Source organism: Canis lupus, chromosome 1, assembly GCF_003254725.2.
Source record: "Canis lupus dingo isolate Sandy chromosome 1, ASM325472v2, whole genome shotgun sequence".
Lineage (NCBI taxonomy): Eukaryota > Metazoa > Chordata > Mammalia > Carnivora > Canidae > Canis > Canis lupus.
The window spans coordinates 117,975,195-117,989,248 of record NC_064243.1 but is presented as its reverse complement, the minus strand read 5'-3'; the positions used below and the strand labels follow the sequence as shown (position 1 = coordinate 117,989,248).

At 37.8% G+C, this 14,054-nt stretch overlaps 1 protein-coding gene across 5 annotated transcripts in view; it reads left to right on the top strand.

Moving 5' to 3' along the window:
* Positions 1-14,054, top strand: part of UBA2 (ubiquitin like modifier activating enzyme 2) — a 40,104-nt gene that overhangs the window by 13,543 nt on the left and 12,507 nt on the right. For all 5 annotated transcript variants that reach the window (XM_025425173.3, XM_025425175.3, XM_035706451.2 and 2 more), the window contains exons 7-12: positions 1,297-1,364; positions 1,787-1,908; positions 8,579-8,678; positions 9,968-10,134; positions 11,812-11,905; positions 11,993-12,105. In XM_025425173.3, the coding sequence (XP_025280958.1) occupies positions 1,297-1,364; positions 1,787-1,908; positions 8,579-8,678; positions 9,968-10,134; positions 11,812-11,905; positions 11,993-12,105 (664 nt within the window). The remainder of the gene's footprint in view (positions 1-1,296; positions 1,365-1,786; positions 1,909-8,578; positions 8,679-9,967; positions 10,135-11,811; positions 11,906-11,992; positions 12,106-14,054) is intronic.

The following is a 14,054-nucleotide window of genomic DNA, read 5'->3' as shown; positions in this document are numbered from 1 at the left end:
AAACACTATTTTTCTAATATGGGGGAAAATCTTTAGGAAACAATCTCAAGACTCAAAAAAGTGATAATCATAAAAGAAAGGATTGATTCATTTGAATCCATTAAATATTACTTGTCAAAAGACTATATATGAGAAAATATTTGCAACACAAATTCAACCAAAAATTATGATCTTAGAATATATTCCTGTAATCAAGAAATACACAACCTGACAAAATATAGGCATTTTCACTTAGAGGGAAACCCACATAGGCAGTAAGCAAATGAAGATGTATTTAACTTCATGACTAACTTCGTGAAAACTAAGAGTAAAACTATAAGGTACCATTTTATTCTTCGTAGGTTAGCAAAATGTTAAGTCTAGGGGGGAGTGAATTGATAGGAACTCCTACATGCCTTGTGGGAGGTGAAAATTGATACAGTGACTTTGGTAAACAAGTGGACATTACAAACAAGTCTTGTAAACTCTATCAGGAGCTTCTTTTTAACTGCAAAGGATACCTTTAAAAAGCTTTCTTCTAAGTCAAGTACTTGAGGAAAGGTTGAAACATTATATCCCTGTAACTGCTATGAAGTACTTTTTAGGATAACTGGATTAACAAAAAAGAATTCCTGCTTAATATATTGTTTCTTAAGGCCTTTTAGTAGTAAAGATATATACTACCATGAAAAAAAGTCTTTTTATTCTTAGACCTAGATCAGCGCCCAGCATGTAGCAGATGTGTAATAATGTTTTTTTAATAGCTAGTTACAGGTATACTTCACAAGTGCCATTCTGGCATTAGAATGTTCTCCAACTTGGAATGTAAAAGCTGTGTCTTGATCAAATATTTTAATGTAGAAATTTGCAGAGCCTAAATGATAGGAATGAACATAGGTGTGCTAAAATTTAGCGTGCTGTGTATTATGGTTGAAATTAGAATGCAAACTATCTGAACAGGTTGCTTTAATACTTTTAAGCTTATGGAATATAATTTATCTTTTTTTTTTTTTATTTATGATAGTCACAGAGAGAGAGAGAGAGAGAGGGGCAGAGACATAGGCAGAGGGAGAAGCAGGCTCCATGTACCGGAAGCCCGACGTGGGATTCGATCCCAGGTCTCCAGGATCACGCCCTGGGCCAAAGGCAGGCGCCAAACCGCTGCGCCACCCAGGGATCCCAAATAATTTATCAATTGTTTATTCTTCATTCCTCCTAAAGATTTGGAATATTCTAAATTAGTTGTTTTGGGGTGAAGTAGGAAAAGTAAATCTTCAGAATTTTTTTTTTGAACATAAATATTTATTGCTCTTATAGCCAGTTGTTTGGGGAAGAAGATGCTGATCAAGAAGTATCCCCTGACAGAGCTGACCCTGAAGCTTCCTGTGAGTAGATGGGGATGTTATCTTACTTAGTGAGCACTACCTTTATTTTGCTAACTTGATAGCATGAGGAGAAACAAAATAATTGCTTTTTTATGTTACATAGTATATTATGTATTTAAAATGGATTATTAAAACATGAGTAGTCCTTGTGGTGAAGACAAGGTGCAGAAATTTTACAAATGCAGTAAATAGAGCAGAGAGTTTTCAGATCTGATTACAGGTCCATATTTTGAACTGTTCTACATGTGGCTGTCAGAAACTGAAATAGAAGATGCTCATGAGTGTATTATTTTCCTTTGTCTTTAAACTCAGAAGGTCATGTGCAGGTGACTTCCATGAAAGACTCTTTGTCCCTCAAAGGTAGATGAGAGGTTGGTTCTACATTTACCATAACTGCGAATAAAATGGTGTTCATTCTATAGGGGAACCAATGGAAGCTGAAGCCAGAGCCAGAGCATCTAATGAAGATGGTGACATTAAACGTATTTCCACTAAGGAATGGGCTAAATCAACTGGATATGATCCAGTTAAACTTTTTACCAAGGTTAGATTTACTTTCTTTATAATTATGGGTTAGTTTATTATTCTGTTTGTTTTAAAATAGTAAACGAAATAGAGTTGCCTGGGTGGCTCAGTCAGTTAACGTGTCTTCCTTCAGCTCGGGTCATGATTTCCAGGGTCCTGGGATCAGGCTCTGCATCGGGCTCCCTGCTCAGTGGGAAACCTGTTTCTCCCTCTCCTCCCCACTCATGCTCTCTCTCACTCTGTCTCTCTCTCAAATAAAATCTTAAAAAAATAAAAATGAACTCTGAGCCTGAAGTTTAAAAAAAAGTACATGAAGTAGATGTTTTTTATGCCCAGTGTTGTCTTAATAAGTTGATTGATGTCATCAGGATAAGCAGTTTTGGGAATTTCCTAAATCGGTATAGAAATTAAAATAGAAAGGCTCCCTTACATATGTCTGGTTGGCTTTCCTTCCCTCATTTTTACTGAACCTCTTGATTTTCCTTGTAATTGACCTTCCTGCTGTTTCTCATCTTCTCTTAGATCCGTCCTGCTCAGATCTCTTGGGAAGCTGATGGACATTTACTGAATTAGTCTTGAATCCCTAATTCTCTCATTCTTGGACAAATCCCTCTTCATTAGTATATATTTGCCTGCTGAATATGTGTAGAGAAATCTACAAGATTGTTTTAATTGGCTCTATCTAATTATAGCCCAGCTAGATTTTCATGTCTGTGTTTAAAAGTTTTTTTACTTCTTTAGCCTCCACTCCCTAGCAAGTTTATCATAATAGATACTTGGAGATTTGTTACCCTTTTTTTTTTTTTTACATATATAAGATTTTATTTATTTATTCATGAGAGACATGGTGGGGAGGGGGCAGGGAAGAGACACAGGCAGAGGGAGAAGCAGGCTCCATCCATGCAGGGAGGCTGACGTGGGACTCAATCCCTGGTCTCCAGGATCACTCCCTGGACTGAAGATAGCGCTAAACTGCTGAGCCACCCGGGCTACCCAGCCTTTTTCTTCAAAAAAAAAAAAAAGAATTTATTCATGAGAGACACATAGAGTTAGAGACATAGGCAGAGGGAACCTGATGTGGGACTCAATCCCAGAACCCTGGGATCATGCCCTGAGCCAAAGGCAGATGCTCAACCACTGAGCCACCGGCAGATGCTCAACCACTGAGCCACCCAGGAGTCCCTCTTAGCTTTTCTTGAATTACCCTAATACAATAGGTAAATCTTACTATCCTTACTGAGCAGATGACCTTAAGAATATATTAACAGGCTTGTAGCCATTGGACAAAAGCACCCATTAAGAGCAGGTCCCACTTCATGCAAACTTTTTTTTCCCCTCCTGCTACTTGAGAGAAATTGCTATGAAAAAAGGTTCATTTACTTTTCCTTTGTACCTTTGTCTTTTTTATTTTTATTTTTTTAAGATTTTATTTATTTATTCATGAGAGACACAGAGACACAGGCAGAGGGAGAAGCAGGTGCCAAGCAGGGAGCCTGATGTGGGACTCCAGGATCACGCCCTGGGCCGAAGGCAGGTGTTAAACTGCTGAGCCACCTAGGGATCCCTGTCTTTTTTTTTTTTTTTTTTTTTTTTTTAATAGGCTTCATGGTGAATGTGGGGCTTGAATTCAAAACCCTGAGATTGTGGGGATCCCTGGGTGGCTCAGCGGTTTATTTATTTTTTAAGATTTTATTTATTCATGAGACACAAGAGAGAAGGGCAGAGAGACAGGCAGGGGGAAAAGCAGTCTCCATGCAGGGAGCCTGACACGGGACTCGATCCTGGGTCTCTAGGATCATGCCCTGGACTGAAGGCAGATGCTCACCCGCTGAGCCCCCTGGGCTGCCCTGTGTGTGTGTGTATGTGTGATGAATAAATAATAAAATCTTAAAAAAAAAAAAAACAGATTGAGAATGAACAAACTCTAATGACTGAACCAGCCAGGCACCCCCTGTAACTTATTTCTTTATCACTATATTTTTGCCAGTTTAATTGCAGTAAGCTTTGCTGTGGTTCTGCTTTTCTTGATTTTGATGGGAGTTCTCTGTGTTCCCCAGATCTGAATGGGAAAGTCTTTATCTCCCATTTTGAATAGTATGTTTGCCGGTTAAAGTATTCTTGGCCACAGATTTTTGCCATTTGGCACTTTGACTATATCATGCCACTTCTGGCTTGAAAAGTTTCTGCTGAACAATATACTAGCCTTAAAGAGTTTCCCTTTTAAGTTACTGTCTTTTGTCTTCTTTAAAATTGTTTTCTTGGGTAGCCCCGGTGGCTCAGCGGTTTAGCGCCGCCTTCAGCCCGTGTGATCCTGGAGACCCGGGATCAAGTCCCGCATAGGGCTCCCTGCATGGAACCTGCTTCTGTCTCTGCCTCTCTCTCTCTCTCTCTCTCTCTCTCATTTGCTGTGTCTCTAATTAATAAATAAAATCTTAAAAAAAAAATAAAATTGTTTTCTTTATCACCATGTTTTGCCAATTTAATTTTTTTACTGTATTTTTCAAACAGTATTTTCTTTCTGCCCTGCATCTTGATCTTTCCTGGCTCCTTCTGTTTGCTTTCCAACATGTACAGGTTCCGCTATCCTAAGCAAATAGCCTACTACTTCCTCCAGTTTATATATCTACTCTCTTCCTCAGTGCAAGAGCTGTCACAGGTTGAACTCTTTAAACTTGTTGCATTTATTTCCCTGTTTTAGCCTTTTTAAAATTTTTTAAAAGATACTTATTTGAGAGAGAGAGAAAGAATGAGTAGACAGAGGGAGAGGAAGAAGCAGGCTCCCCACTGAGTAGGGAGCCTTATATGGGGCTTCATCTCAGGACCTTGGGATTATGACCTGAGTCGAAGGCAGACACTTAACCAGCTTTGCCACCCAGGTACCCCCTATAACCTTTTCTTAAGAAAATGGATTCTGCTTTTTTAAAAAAAATGGATTTTGGTTATGCTTAAAATGCACTTAGCTCTGTTAGGGATGGTGACAGTGTATTTTCTAATTTTGAGTTTCCCAGCTCTATTCAGTAGGTAACTAAGCATCTGCTGTGTGCTGGTTACCACTCTGAAATGAGATAGAGTGGTAAACAAGACAGAAGATAGGGTCCTAGCTCTTTGGTTTTTTGTTTTTGTTTTGTTTTTTAAGATTTTATTTATTTGTTCATGAGAGACACAGAGAAAAGGCAGAGACATAGGCAGAGGGAGAAGCAGGCTCCATGTAGATAGCCCAATGTGGGACTCTCCTGGAATTCTGGGATCACACCCTGAGCCAAAAGCAGACACTCAACTGCTGAGCCACCAGGCACCCCAGGTCCTAGCTCTTTGTAGGTAACTCATAGTTCAGAGGCAAAGTCAAACATTGAATAAGTAAGATCAAAATCAGAGTGTCATGACATTAAGATCAGATGCATTAGAATTTTTAATACTAAGTAGACTTAGCATTGTTATTAGTGTTATTAAACATTGTTATTAGACCTACTAACTAGAACTAGAGTTCAAAAGAGATTTTCCAGAGGAAGTGACATTTCAACCCAAGACTTTAAAGAATAGGGTTGGGGATAAAAGTGCTACATATATAAAGAAGGTATCTGGTCAGAAAACTGAAATAATTCTAAAGGGAGAGTGGGAAGCGGACTAGAAACATAAGGTGAGCCTACATCAAGCAGGAAGTCCTAGGTCATTACAAGGATGGTAAACCAAGGCAGTGGGAATCCATTAAAGGTAGTCTATAGGATCAGATAGAGAGGGTATGCCGTGCACCATTCTTAGGACCTGATATTCCTGTTGTAGTCAACAGGGGACAGTGCCTTCTGGAGTTGTACAATGTTAGAGTAATCTGAAGTACACGCCCATTTGCATTCCCAGTGGAGTGTGGGGAAAAAGTAGACTCAACAAGACTTACGGTGTTTAGGGGATGTGTCCAAGTCTTTTTCTTTCTTTCTTTCTTTCTTTCTTTCTTTCTTTCTTCTTTCTTTCTTTCTTTCTTTCTTTCTTTTCTTTCTTTCTTTCTTTTCTTTCTTTTCTTTCTTTTCTTTCTTTCTTTCTTTTCTTTCTTTTCTTTCTTTCTTTCTTTCTTTCTTTCTTTCTTTCTTTCTTTCTTTCTTTCTTTCTTTCTTTCTTTCTTTCTTTCTTTCTTTCTTTCTTTTCTTCATAGAAACACAGAGAATGAGAGGCAGAGACACAGGTAGGGGGAGAAGCAGGCTCCATGCAGAGAGCCTGACGTGGGATTTGATCCAAGGTCTCCAGGATCACGCTCTGGGCTGCAGGCAGCACTAAATCGCTGCACCACTGGGGCTGCCCAGTGTCCAAGTCTTGATTTCGGCTCAGGTTGTGATCCCAGGGTTGGAGACTGAGCCCCATGTTGGGCTCCATGTTCAGCAGGGAGTCTGCTCAAGATTCTTTTTATCTCCCCCACCCGCCACTCACACACTCTTTCTTTGAAATAAATAGTTTAAAAAACAAAAAAGACTTCAGATGTTTAAGGTGAGGAATAGTGAAAAATTAGGAATTTTACCTGGTTTCCTGCTGGGCAGCAGAATGAACAAGGTGCTATTTCTCTGAAGTAGGCGAGGTGAGCAGCATGTGTGTTGGATAGGGGTTAGAGACCAGGAGAAGATGACAGAATCATTTTGAGATTGCTGTGGAATATTAGAATAAGGACAGGTGATTGTAAGGCAAGCAGAGAGGTTTAGACTATGGTTTGTAGGCCTAAGAGAAAAGAGCGTGGAGGTGGTTTATTATAGAACTCAGAGGGATTCCCAGGATTTAATAATTGGATAAGGGGAATGGAGCCTTGTATGTGGAAAACCATGCTAATTCCCCATTACCTTAGGAGACTTTTCAGCCAAGCCCTTAAGGTCATCTATAAAATGGGTCTTGGGACGCCTGGGTGGCTGAGCCATTGGCTCAGCGCTTGATCCCGGGTCTGGGGATTGAGTCCCACATCAGGCTTCCTGCATGGAGCCTGCTCCTCCCTCTGCCTGTGTCTCTGCCTCTCTTACTCTTTCTCTCTCTGTCTCTGTCTCAGGAATAAATAAATAAATCTTTAAAAAAAAAAATAAAGTGGGTCTAACCACATTGGTTACCCAGATCATACTGAATTTATTTCCTTGCCTGTGCACCCATTTCAGATGTTACCATCTCCTTGAACTCTTTTCTTATTCCTCAAAACAAAGCAACTGCTGGTGCTAAAAGCTGTGTTATTTTCACACTAAATTTGTATTCTTAACTATTTGTATATTTGGTTAGTTTTCCAAAGATATAAGGATGCTTCATAAATATTGACTGAATTGAATATATTTTGATAGAAATAGTTCTGAATTTGGGGGGCACCTGGGTGGCTCAGTTGGTTAAGCAGCTTGATTTTGGCTCAGGTCATAATCTTGGGGTCATCAAATTGAGCCCCATGTCAGGCTCTGGGCACAGCAGGGAGTCTCTTTTGAGATTCTCTCTCCCTCGCCCCTTCCCTTGCTCATGCTCTCTCTCTAAAATAAATAAAATATAAATTTAAAAATGGTTTTGAAAAAAAATAAAAATAAAAATGGTTTTGAATTTTTTACTAAACTGATTTACATTCATAGCTGATACATATAATAAATGTATGAGTAAATCATCTGACAGTAGAAAATTCAGCTGAGGAAAAAATAAATATTCGAAAATCACCTGAAATTCCACCACAGGATAGTGCCATTGTTGTGATAGTCTCTTAGGCTACATGTAATAATGTTTATAATGTATTTTTTTTTTAATTTTATTTATTTATTTATTTATTTATGATAGTCGAGAGAGAGAGAGAGAGAGAGAGGCAGAGGGAGAAGCAGGCTCCATGCACTGGGAGCCCGATGTGGGATTCGATCCCGGGTCTCCAGGATCACGCCCTGGGCCAAAGGCAGGCGCTAAACCGCTGAGCCACCCAGGGATCCCCTGTATTTTGTTTTTGAAAGAGTGCATTTGTGAGCCAGGAGGAGAGAGAGAGGATCTTAAGGAGGCTTCATGCCCAGCGTAGAGCCTCAGGGCTCGATCTCATGACCCTGAGACCATGACTTGAGCCAAAATCAGGAGTCGGACACTTAACCGACTGAGCCACCCAGACACTTCTATAATGTTTTTGAAAAAAAATTGTTTTGGTTTTGGGATTTGCGGGGGAAGACTGGGGGTCACAAGGGCAGACCACATTTCAAAGATGTTACAGATGGTTAAATTCTGGTTTTTCTACTTTTAAAATGTGTATGCGTTATTGCTATATCTTGAATTTGGAGTTAACTAGTTAAAACTGGTCTCTCTGAGCTCAGTGATTTTATTCAGTTCTTGTGGAAATGATGTATATTTATTTAGCTTTGGGATTGGTGTGATTTTGCTTTAGATTGATCTTTAGAACGTTAGAGGTGTGTTTTGGAGAGGTGAGTTGGGAGGGCAGGAGCCATGAGCACTATTCATAGTTCCCTTACTCTGTTTTCCTCAGCATTTCTGCTTTCACTGTTTCAAATGCAGGTGTTCTGTGTGATATTTCTTTTTACAGAAGGTTTAAGTTTTGTGGGGTTTTTTCTTTTAGAAATTGCTAATCTGCTGGTATATGATGTGTCTTTAAGATTTTATGGTATATTATAGTAAACCAGCAGTGAAATTTTTGTTATATTTTATCAACATGGGGACTGTAGGATTTGTGGGATTTTAACTTTTTTTTTTTTTTTTTTTTTAAGCTTTTTAAAGATGATATCCGGTATCTGTTGACAATGGATAAACTGTGGCGGAAAAGAAAACCTCCAGTTCCATTGGATTGGGCTGAAGTACAAAGTCAAGGTAAAGAATACATTTATGGGTTGCCAGGCAGGCTTTTTCAGGGAAGCATCTGGCTTCCCTCATGGTTGTGAGCTCAAGCCCCACATTAGGTGTAGAGATTACATATTGCATACATACATACATAAATACATGCATATACAAACCAACTTAAAAACTTGTCTTGTGATACCTAAAGTGGAAATTCTCTCACCTAAAATCTTTAAATAACACTGAATTTCGTGGTAACAAATTCAAACAGTTTAGAAATATGTGAAGAAGAAAGATCACTGCAAATCTTGCCACCTAGAGAAATAGCCACTATTAACATTTAGGGAACGTCTTGGTAGTCAACTGTGCATAGAAACAAAGGGCATTTGTTTATGCACTTACGTAAATGGAATCATACTATTTGTATATTCTTACTGCTCTTTCTAGTCAATATTATTTAGCTCCTTATTGGATGACCTTTATTTGTTTCATATTTTCCCTGAAATAAAGTGTTAAGATACATTGTGATAAGAATACATGCACCTACATCTTTGTACCTTTGTGTGTGTATCTTTTGAAGATTTAATTTGAGGACATACTTGTAACTTTGAAGTGAGGAAAAGCACTGTGAAAGTGACGTTTTGTTTATCCTGCTGCCTCTTCCACATATTGTATCTGTGCTTTATCTGAATTATATTTCAGTTAATTTATGCAAAGTAGTGGTCAGTATATTGAAACTTAAAGGGTCCCAGGAGATTTGGGGTGTCAGTTTGGAGCAGTTCTCTACACTAATGAATAGATGTCTTCACAGACCAAACGATAGCTTCCATTTAACTGAGTGCTAATTATGTGTTGGGCATAATGCTTATCATCTTATTGACAGTGTATCTTTGAATTCCCCAATAACTTTATGAGGTCCCTCACTATTAGCAATTTCATTGCACAGACTTTTGTAGCATTCTGATAATTATTTGTTTTGTTTTGTTGAGAGATTTGATTTTTATTCCATGTTTCTCTTTTTTTTTTTTTTTTTTAAGATTTTATTTATTTATTCATGAGAGAGAGAGAGAGGCAGAGACACACAGAGGCAGAGGGAGAAGCAGGCTCCATACAGGGAGCCTGATGTGGGACTCAATCCTGGGTCTCCAGGATCATGCCCTTGGCTGAAGGCGGCGCTAAACCGCTGAGCCACTGGGCTGCCCTGATAATTATTTTAATGGAGTTTGTTTCGTTTTGATTTTCTTACTGGTCAAGCATTGAATTGTTAAATAAAATAGAGGAATGATGTTTAAAAGTGAAATTTCTAACATTTTTTCCCTTAGGCGAAGAAACCAATGCATCAGATCAACAAAATGAACCCCAGTTAGGTCTGAAAGACCAGCAGGTTCTAGATGTAAAGAGCTATGCCTGTCTTTTTTCAAAGAGCATTGAGACTTTGAGAGTTCATTTAGCAGAAAAAGGGGATGGAGCTGAGCTCATATGGGACAAGGTTCGTTTTGAAAATATGTGGCAATTCTGTTATCACTTGGATATTTATAGTTCTTGAACTGTAACCAGAAACAAGTGGTTTTTTGAGTATCATTTATTCTACCAGAATTTGAGGACATAATGATGATGTTGCTTAGGTGTTTTCATTTCTAATTACTACATTGAACTATGAATTTTCTGTATGTGAATTCAAGTATCAAGTAATACAAAACTTCATTTTAGATTCTGGTAGTGTATGTGTGGTTTGTAATTATGTTGACTGGAGAAATGTGATTTCATTGGAGTAAAATGTTTCACTGACTTAAAAAATTATTTGTGTAATACAGATTTGTTCATAGAAATCATAAAATTCTTTTGGAGACAACAGCTCTTGGGCCTAATTTAACCTTGAAAGTAATAAAATTGCCTTTCTATTGAAATACAGTGAAAGATCTGAGACTTCTAAATACAGAGTTGATCTTATTTTTAATAGTAATCAGTTTTCTGTGTCTAAAAGGGATTTATATGTGATGGCAGAAATTTGTCATGAGTTGTAAGGGGAGAAGTTTGGTCAGTATTACTTAGTAATTTTGTGCAAATTTTGAAACTGAATTAGACATCTAAAATGAAACTAGTAAGTTTATATTTAGGAGATTCTCATAAACATTCATTTATAAGTTTATATTGCATAAACAGGTTTATATTAAGGGCTTATATTGTATAAAGATTACTTTATAAATATATATTTTCATTGTTACGATTATAATAGTGGTTCGGGACATTTTTATCCCTGAAACCTTGAAACTGAGAGTTGTTACCCTCTGATTAAAATCTATACCTATTGGGTATGGTGAGCCAGCTGCCTAGGAAAGTACCTGATGTGTACACTGTGTTGTGTACTGTTAAATAATCATACTTCATCACAGTCTTATGAACTATTTATATAATTGTCCCTACTTAATAGTTAAGGAATTATGAGTTTTAAGGAATTTCATTTACCTGAGGTTAGTCAGTAAATAGAGATCTCCCATCCTGTCAGTTTTTTCTCTTATTTATATACTTACTTAGGTGCTTCTGAATTATAGGCTAAGATAGTATGTTCTCAGTGAAGCAGGAAACCTTGCTGAAATCTAAAGAGACCAAGATATAGTCTCAAAAAGAATATAAATTGTCAAGGGAAAATTTTTGTTGTATTGCCATATGTGAAAAGAAACGTTGAATACAGGACACTGGTGTATCTAAGGGAATTTGGAGAAAGAAAACCGAAAGGTGTAGTCCAGATAATTTGAGTCTTTAATGAAGCCCTTTTCTCTAAAAAGTCTATCTCACTGATGTTATTGAACAACTTTTCATTACTGACTGATGGACTCAGAAAAGAATCCCCACCATCAGTGAATGAAATTGGTGTTCCGGTCTTTATACTTAGTGTCTGCTACACTAGAAGCTTGGTGGGTCTTGGCATTCTTGTCAGGCTACATTCCTGGATCCAAGAAGCTGATAATGATACCCTGCCCTCTACTCATCCAGTCTCCATGTTACTCTGAGGCTTTACTACAGACTGGCTACTTCCTCAAGGCCATCTCTTATTCTAGTTGACTGTCTACAGTGTTATAAAACTTGGGAAAGTACTGTTTTGAAGGTGATACTAATCAAATTAAGTTTGTGGAAAGACTTGTTAAATTGTTTAAATTATCGGCAGGATGATCCATCTGCAATGGATTTTGTCACCTCCGCTGCGAACCTCAGGATGCATATTTTCAGTATGAATATGAAGAGCAGATTTGATATAAAATGTAAGTTGTCTTGTTCTTTGGTTGTATTATCTAAAATTCTGAGTAACTGTTTTTTAACAGTCAAATATATTCATCTTTGTTTTTTAGCAATGGCAGGGAACATTATTCCTGCTATCGCTACTACTAATGCAGTGATTGCTGGGTTAATAGTATTGGAAGGATTGAAGATTTTATCAGGAAAAATAGACCAGTGTAGAACGGTGAGTATATATATTTTCATTTTTTATGCAACATTTTTTATTTTTTAATTTAATTAATTTTAAAAGTAATCTGCTCAATGTGGAGCTTGAACTCTGGACCCTGAGGTTTAGAGTCATGTGCTCTGCCCGCTGAGCTAGGCAGGCGCCCCTGTCCAACCTTTTTTTCATAGTAGTTTATACTTTGGGGGAAAAAAAACTTACAAATAGCATATTAACTAGATCATTTTAAAAATTAAATCAATGAGCTGAGTGAAGTAAGTCAATCGGAGAAGGACAAACATTATATGTTCTCATTCATTTGGGAAATGTAAATAATAATGAAAGGGAATATAAGGGAAGGGAGAAGAAATGTGTGGGAAATATAAGAAAGGGAGACAGAACATAAAGACTCCTAACTCTGGGAAACGAACTAGGGGTGGTGGAAGGTGAGGAGGGCCGGGGGTGGGGGTGAATGGGTGACGGGCACAGGAGGGGGCACTTGACGGGATGAGCACTGGGTGTTATTCTGTATGTTGGTAAATTGAACACCAATAAAAAATAAATTTATTTTAAAAATTAAATCAATGAAATTGATTAAAGCAGTGGGAAAAACACTGTTTCAGTTACCCCCGTGATTTCATGTGTAAGTAAGCTTCCTGGAAATTACAGCCAAAAAGAAAACATTTGCTCCTCTTATTTTTTCTGAAATAGAAGCAGAAGCTAGTTTGCTTCTAACAGTTGCCTAGTTTTACTGAAGTCTTAGAGGGACTTGTGTGGTTCCTTCTGTTAATTTTTTTTTTAATATTTTTTTCAATTCTAGGAGTTATCTTATGGTTTTAATTTTGTTTTTTCATTTTATAGTACTCCTTTTTTGTTCTTGTTTTTCAGTCTCCTTTTTGGTTTTAAATCTAGTTCATGTTCTTTAATAATGTCAGTGTCTGAACTCTATGGGTGAGTCTACTGTCATTTCTGCTAGATCTTACAATATTTTGTTGGCTTATGGTGTATTTTTTTAATCGAATTAGTGTTAATGTGTCTGGTAATTCTTAAGGACTTATTAAAGGTGTGCTTCTTCAAAGAGGATTTGTGTTTATTTAATAAAATCTTTAAAAAAATAAATAAATAAATTCTTAGCTTTACGGGCAGCCCCAGTGGCGCAGCGGTTTAGCGCTGCCTGCAGCCCAGGGCATGATCCTGGATCAAGTCCCACGTCAGGCTCTCTGCATGATGCCTGCTTCTCCCTCTGCCTGTGTCTCTGTCTCTCTCTCTCTCTCTCTTTGTCTCTATGAATGAATAAATAAAATCTTTAAAAAATAAAATAAATTCTTAGCTTTAGTTTTTCAGCTCCTATATCCAGACAGCAAATCTTCATGAGCCTTGTCTTACCATAATGAAATGTGAAGGAAGATAATGTGTCGTTCTTCCCTCCTCTTCCCCCCCTCCCTCCCCTAAGCACCAAGGCCAAAATCTTTTTTTTTTTTTTTTTCCTATTTTTGTGGGAAAGATGCTTTTATTCTCCACATACCTCCCCTTCCAGGTCCTTGCTCTATGCAGGAGTCTCCTGTTAATTCCTACCTTGCAGAATACTTAGGTGGCTCAGTGGTTGAGCGGCTGGCTTTAGTTCAAGGCGTGATCCCGGGTCTGCGGATCGAGTCCTGCATTAGGCTCCCTGAGAGGAACCTGCTTCTCCCTCTGCCTGTGTCTCTGCTTCTCTCTCTGTATCTCTCATGAATGAATAAATAAAATCTTTAAAAAAAAAAATTCCTACATTGCTCGAGGGATGGACTAAGTTTATTTTTTAAAACTAAAGCCACTGGTTATTCTCTCTGGATTCCTGCTTTTACTTTGATTTTGCTTGAAGATAGTTTGCATTCTTACCAGCTGAGCAATTTAAAAAACTGCCTTAAAAAACATTTAGCCAATACTTTTGATCTTGTTTAGGTTCTCCTTTTTACTATAATGTTGAAATG